The sequence below is a fragment of the Phalacrocorax carbo genome, chromosome 4 (genome assembly GCF_963921805.1).
Source record: "Phalacrocorax carbo chromosome 4, bPhaCar2.1, whole genome shotgun sequence".
Taxonomy (NCBI): domain Eukaryota; kingdom Metazoa; phylum Chordata; class Aves; order Suliformes; family Phalacrocoracidae; genus Phalacrocorax; species Phalacrocorax carbo.
In genome coordinates, this window is record NC_087516.1 from 11,501,620 (window position 1) to 11,507,648 (window position 6,029).

General features: G+C 51.2%; 1 protein-coding gene across 1 annotated transcript; it reads left to right on the plus strand.

Moving 5' to 3' along the window:
- Nucleotides 1-312: 312 nt before the first annotated feature.
- ADRA2C (adrenoceptor alpha 2C) lies at nucleotides 313-5,780 on the plus strand. The gene has a single exon (XM_009506881.2). The coding sequence runs from the start codon at nucleotides 1,227-1,229 to the stop codon at nucleotides 2,562-2,564; it is 1,338 nt and encodes a 445-aa protein (XP_009505176.2). The 5' UTR covers nucleotides 313-1,226; the 3' UTR covers nucleotides 2,565-5,780.
- Nucleotides 5,781-6,029: the final 249 nt, after the last annotated feature.

The window sequence follows — 6,029 nt, forward strand, 5'->3', positions numbered from 1 at the left end:
TATAGAGGTTTACCCGCTTTCAGACTAAAGCCAAACACGCCTAAAGAGCTTCCCCCTGCTCCCCTCCCAGGCCAGCACTGGCTGGAGCGGGCTCGCAGCCGCTTCCAGTGGCGGAGAAGCGGGCTTTGTCCGGGCGAACACTGACGCTAAATCTGTGCTTAAACGCCGCTGCCTGTCCCCACACACAAGCCGAGCCGCCGCCGCCCTCCGCGGTCCCCCGAGGGCGGCGCGGCGCCGCCGGCCGGTAACGGCCGCCCGCCTCGTGCGGGCGGGCAAGGCCGCCCCCTAGCGGCCGAGGCCGGCACCACAGGCGGCGCCCACCCCGCCGCCGCGCTCCCGGGAGGCGAGCCCGGCGCCGCTCCTCATGGCATCGGCAACTTCTGCCCGCCCGGGGCGGCCTCCGCCAGGGCCGCTTCCCCTCAGAGCTGCGCCGCGGCGAGGAGAAACACCCGCCCGGCCGCCGGAGGCTGCGCCGGGCGGCGGAAAGCGCCGCGGTAGCGCGCACCGTCCCTCCCGGAGGGAGACCGCCGCCGCGGGCCGGGGAGGAGAGAAAGGGCAGTCCGGCTCCGCCGCTCCCGGCGCGGGAGAACCGGCGGCAGCGCCCGGGGCGTTCATCCGCCCGCTGGGGTGTTGCGCCGAGGCGGGCGCGGCGGCTTCACCTGGCGGGACTGAGCATGCGCGCGGCGGCGGGGCACGCCGCCGATTGGGAGCGCGATGCAAGACTAGGACGGAGCCGCCGGGCAGCCGCGACTTCGCCGAGAGCGCGCTGCCGCGCCGCCGGAGCGGGGGCGCCGGGGGCCGCTCTCCATGGGATTGGATGCTGCTGCTGCTGCTGCCGCCGCCTCGGACCCCGCTCCCTGCGAGGATCCAGCTCCCGCCGGGGACTCCCGTTGGCCGGGCGGTGTCCTCTCCGGAGCCGCGGGCTGCCTTGAGCCGGGCATGACCGGGCGGGCGGCGGGGGCCAGCCGTGCCCCGCTGCCCCCTCGCCGGGGGCCGGACGGAGGCAGCGCTGCGGCGCTCCGTGCCGCGCCGGGGCGGCGCTACCCGGCCCTGCCCTGAGGGACGGCGGGGCGAGGCGAGGCGGGCGGCTCCGCCGTCGGGAGCCGGGCGGCGGGGCGGTTGGCGGGGGGCGATGAGGGCGGCGGGGCGGCGGCGGCGGCGGGGCGGCGCGGCGGGGCGGGGGCTCCGCGGGGCTCTCTAGGACGCCGGCGCCCCGCAGACCCACCATGGATCTGCTGCTGGTGGTGAACACCAGCCTGGGCTCCCCCAACGAGTCCCTGGCGCTGCCCCCCTCCTCGCCCTCCTCCTCGGCCCTCCTGCAGCCGCCCTCCCCCTACTCCCCGGCGGCGGTGGCCAGCCTGGCGGCCGTGGTGGGCTTCCTCATCGTCTTCACCATCGTGGGCAACGTGCTGGTGGTGATAGCTGTGCTCACCAGCCGGGCCCTGCGAGCCCCCCAGAACCTCTTCCTGGTGTCCCTGGCCAGCGCGGACATCCTGGTGGCTACCCTCGTCATGCCTTTCTCCTTAGCCAACGAGCTTATGAATTACTGGTACTTCGGCAAGGCTTGGTGTAACATTTACCTGGCGCTGGATGTGCTCTTCTGCACCTCCTCCATCGTCCACCTGTGTGCCATCAGCCTCGACAGGTATTGGTCAGTCACACAGGCGGTGGAGTACAACCTCAAACGGACCCCCCGGCGGATCAAGGCCATCATCCTCACTGTCTGGCTCATTTCAGCCGTCATCTCCTTCCCGCCATTGATCTCCATGTACCGGGACCCTGAAGGAGATGGCTTTCCCCAGTGCAAGCTCAATGATGAGACATGGTACATCCTTTCTTCTTGCATTGGCTCTTTCTTTGCCCCCTGCCTCATCATGGTATTGGTCTATATCCGCATCTACCGTGTGGCCAAGCTAAGGACCAGGACCCTCTCTGAGAAGCGTACGATGCCAGAGGGGTCCTCGCAGACTGAGAATGGCTTGAGCCGCGCTGCTGGCGGCTGCACGTCCCTGAGGATGCAGCTGGGAGAGAATGGACATTATTCAGTGCACCACTGGCGCAAAGCCTCTGAGTTGGAGGACATTGAGCTGGAGGAGAGCAGCACCTCAGAGAGCAGACGGAGGCGGAGCCGGGAGGAGCATCCCCGCAAAAGCAGCAAGAGCCAGTCCTTCTCCTACTCATATTCCTCCAAGCACTCGAGTAGCCGTCTGTCCCGCTCTAGCAATCGCTCCATGCAGTTCTTCTCATATCGCCGTCGCCGGAAGCGTAGCAGCATCTGCCGTAAGAAAGTCACCCAGGCCCGGGAGAAACGCTTCACTTTTGTGCTGGCCGTGGTCATGGGGGTCTTTGTAGTTTGCTGGTTCCCTTTCTTCTTCAGCTACAGCCTCTATGGCATTTGCCGGGAGGCATGCGAAGTCCCTGAGACTCTCTTCAAGTTCTTCTTCTGGATTGGGTATTGCAATAGCTCCCTCAACCCAGTCATCTACACTATCTTCAACCAGGACTTCCGCAGGTCCTTTAAACACATTCTCTTTAAGAAGAAGAAGAAGAACTTCCGGCAGTGAGCTGGAGGGATGGATTTACCTTGAACAGCAGTGGAGTTAGAGAAGGAGAAGGCTCTATGCTGAAAAAGAAGGGAGGGAAGAGAACATGGGGTTTGGGCTTAGAGAAAAGGAAGAGGGCTCGCCCCCTCGGTGGCGCAGAGTGATGCTGTGGGGTACAGGGATAGTGTCGGGGAAGCTGAGGGCATTCACCGTGGTACAGAATGGTGACACAGTGCTGGAGGAGCAGTGCTGGAGTGTGATGAGTAAACGGGGAGGGGAGTGATTGTCTTTGAACCCTGACGGGCGGCATGGGGAGTTCACAGAGGAAAATAGGCTGAGACACAATTTGGGAGGCAGTGAGCTTTTATGGGCTCTGTGATTTTGCTGGAAAACAAGCAGAGATGTCAAAAGGAAAGGATTAAGTGGCAGTGGTGGTGGAGATTTGAGTATTTATAAATAGAGCAGCTGGGGCCTGTGGTGGGCTCCTCCCAGTAAGAAATTGGCTTTTACTGCTTATGTGGGGAAAGAAAGTGCAAAGTACCAGGCATTGACAGTCTTTGGAGTTATGAAAGGATTTAAATGTTTGCCAAAAAAACCCTAAAGAACAATCCAAACTCTTTTCTAAATAAACCTTTGTACTGTTAAAACCTTCTGAATGATGATTTTACACAGGGCTCAAGTCAAACAGAAAGCATGGTGTTTTCTTTTTCTTTGGAGGGATCCCTGCATACGGAGCTGGATGGGAAAGATTTGTTCCTGTCTTCCTGTAATTTTTGATTTGTCAGTGGGACAAACCTGGGAATCTCAGACGTTTTAATTAAATTTGAAAAACAACACATGCACCCCATGACCTTATTTCCCCCTGTTGGTTTGCCAGGCAGTAAATTCCTCCTCCATCCCTCTCAGACCAGTGGCCTAAGCACCTTGCTGTCCTGAAGCAGGTAGTGAGAAAAAAAAAAATCATTTTTGTGAAGTCACCTAACATTTAAAAGAATGATTTAAAAGAAAAAAAAAAAAATTTCTAACCAGCTCAACTTGCATGTGCCCTGGGGAACTTTTTGCCCCTTCTTTTTAGGTCCCACTCAAAAGGCTTATCTCAGGGGCTGGATGTGTGCTGCTCTGGTTCTCAGACAGGCAGTTGGAGGCAGGCTGCTATGCAGATTTCCATAGGAAGAGCAATCACCACACCATTAAGGTCTTTAAATCCTTTGTATTTACAGTCTTAGATCCTTTATATTTATTTTTTTAATGAGAAGCATACCTTGCAGATTGTCAGTGGTGTATGTGACCAAATCTCAAAAGAAGGTGCAGCTGTTCCAAGCCTTTAATATTCATGTTGCTTTCCCTTTTCCTGTTTGCATTTCTAGTTTATGATTTCAGAGGATTTTGTTGGGGGGGAGAGAAGAGGGAAGAAGAGTTTGAATAGTTATTAAAGCTAACTGTATTTCCCGTGGGTTTATAAAATGTCATAAACTGTAATGAAGAGAATGAGACAGGGACTGCTCTCTGTACATTCGCCACCAAATACTGAGTGTGAGACTCAGATCAGCATTTACATCCCTTCTCCAGTTGTGCTGCTGCAAGGTGTGTATTCTGTTTGTGGGGTAAATATTGCTCAGTTTTATGTGTATCACCCCTTCCTTAGGCAGCAGGGTTTGGCATCTGCCTCAAATGACCATTTCCATAGTAAACAGCTCTTTGAAAAATAGAAAAAAATCTATTCTTATATGGCAGGCTTCTTGAAACAGCTAAATTGAATCTATACCTGCGAATCATTAGATACCCCCTTCTTTACTCCCTCTGAAAGGTGTCTGTAGCCAATCTTCTCTTGAAATCTCTATGGCATAACGAGAAATGATAGACCAGTTACTTTGTTTCATCAGTTTTTTCATAATAAGCCTTTGGTTCACTTAACCCTGGAAAAGGAGGTTGTTGGTGGCTAAGATTCAGATGATAATTCAATAGACAATGAACTTCAGGGCCAACTCAAGTGAGAGCTCTGCTGAAGTAAGGGTTAGATGATTGCACCAAATGCGTTAGAAGTTTGCTTGATTTCATTAAAGAAACAACTGGGGCATTTTCAAAGTCTTAAGTCCGTAACTTATTGGAGCCTTTCTTGAAATAAGGCTTGTGGAAAGATTTGAGCTTTGTTTAAATACTTGCACTTAAAGAAAGGATGTAAGACTTATTTTCAGAGCATCCCTTTGTAAATAACAATGGTCTGGTACAAGTACTTACCTGAGACAGATAAATATGAGAAAAAGTAGCAACAGAGAGGAGGAAATTACAAGCCATTTTCTCTTTTGCAAAATGGAGAATTCTTTTTGAAGTTACATCAAGAAAAGGTGAAACAAGATTATATTATTTGTAGGTAATGATGTAGCTAAAAAGTTCAGGTTTGTTTAATCTGAAGAAACTATATAATTGCCAGAGCAACCAAAGCAACATACGGTACATAGCTACTACCTCTGAGCTACTGGATGGCTTCATTAGAGATACCCATTCCTATAAAGATAAAGGTGTGCTTTTGTCACTTAGTGCTCATTTAGGGTGGTTTCCCAGTCTGCAGACACACAGCAGTTTCACTGTTGCACTGCTTTTGAAATGAGATTTGTTGCCTGTAAACAATCCTTCCCCTTTATTTTTCCATGTAGAATTCAAGGATTCTATGGAAATGAAATTTGACAGACAGATTTTAGTGGAGGTGAAGTGTATATGGAATGACTGATGTGCCTTAAAAGTAATTTGTTTGCTATAAAATTATTCTGTGGTCATTATAAACATAAAGAAAATAATGCTTCTATTTTTGTTTTGGATTTCCAAATGTTTGAAAGGAATTGATGCAGATACTGAACATCTATGTCCAGCAACATACTTAAAAACAGTGCATTTTCTGTGGTTTTAATTTATTTCTGATCACAGTTACTTATCTGATTCAGTGCCTCAAGAGGATCTTGTTTCTTCTGAGCTAGATAAAAAGTAATATTCATCAATAAAGATGTGCAGTGTACACCCCTTTTAAATGCATTTCCCCTCTAAATTAGTGAATACAGAGGATTTCTATAAAAATTGTTTTAAATGTAACTACTAAATATGCTACAAGGAAGTAAAATGGGGCTGACTTATTTTTTTAATTGCAGTGTTCTCTTATTACTTGTAATAGCTGAAGACTGGAATTTGTTTGTAAGATATTGTGTGGTGTTAACTTTTCATAAAAGTTATCGGCTCTGCTACTCACACTGGTTGTGCCTCCACTGTAAGTTGGCTAATAGCATGTACAGGAAAAAAACAGTCAACGCAGCTTTTGCTTAAGAAAAAGGGAGAAGATATTTTGTGTTTCAAAGGTGTCCAGTTGTGCCTTTGGTCACATCTGGCGAGCTGGTTGAAACACTCTTTACTGTTGTGGAAGAACAAAACGTTACTATGAAGCCATATTGATTTTAACAACAAGCACTTGATCTTTAACTGTTCATTTGCTCATTTCAC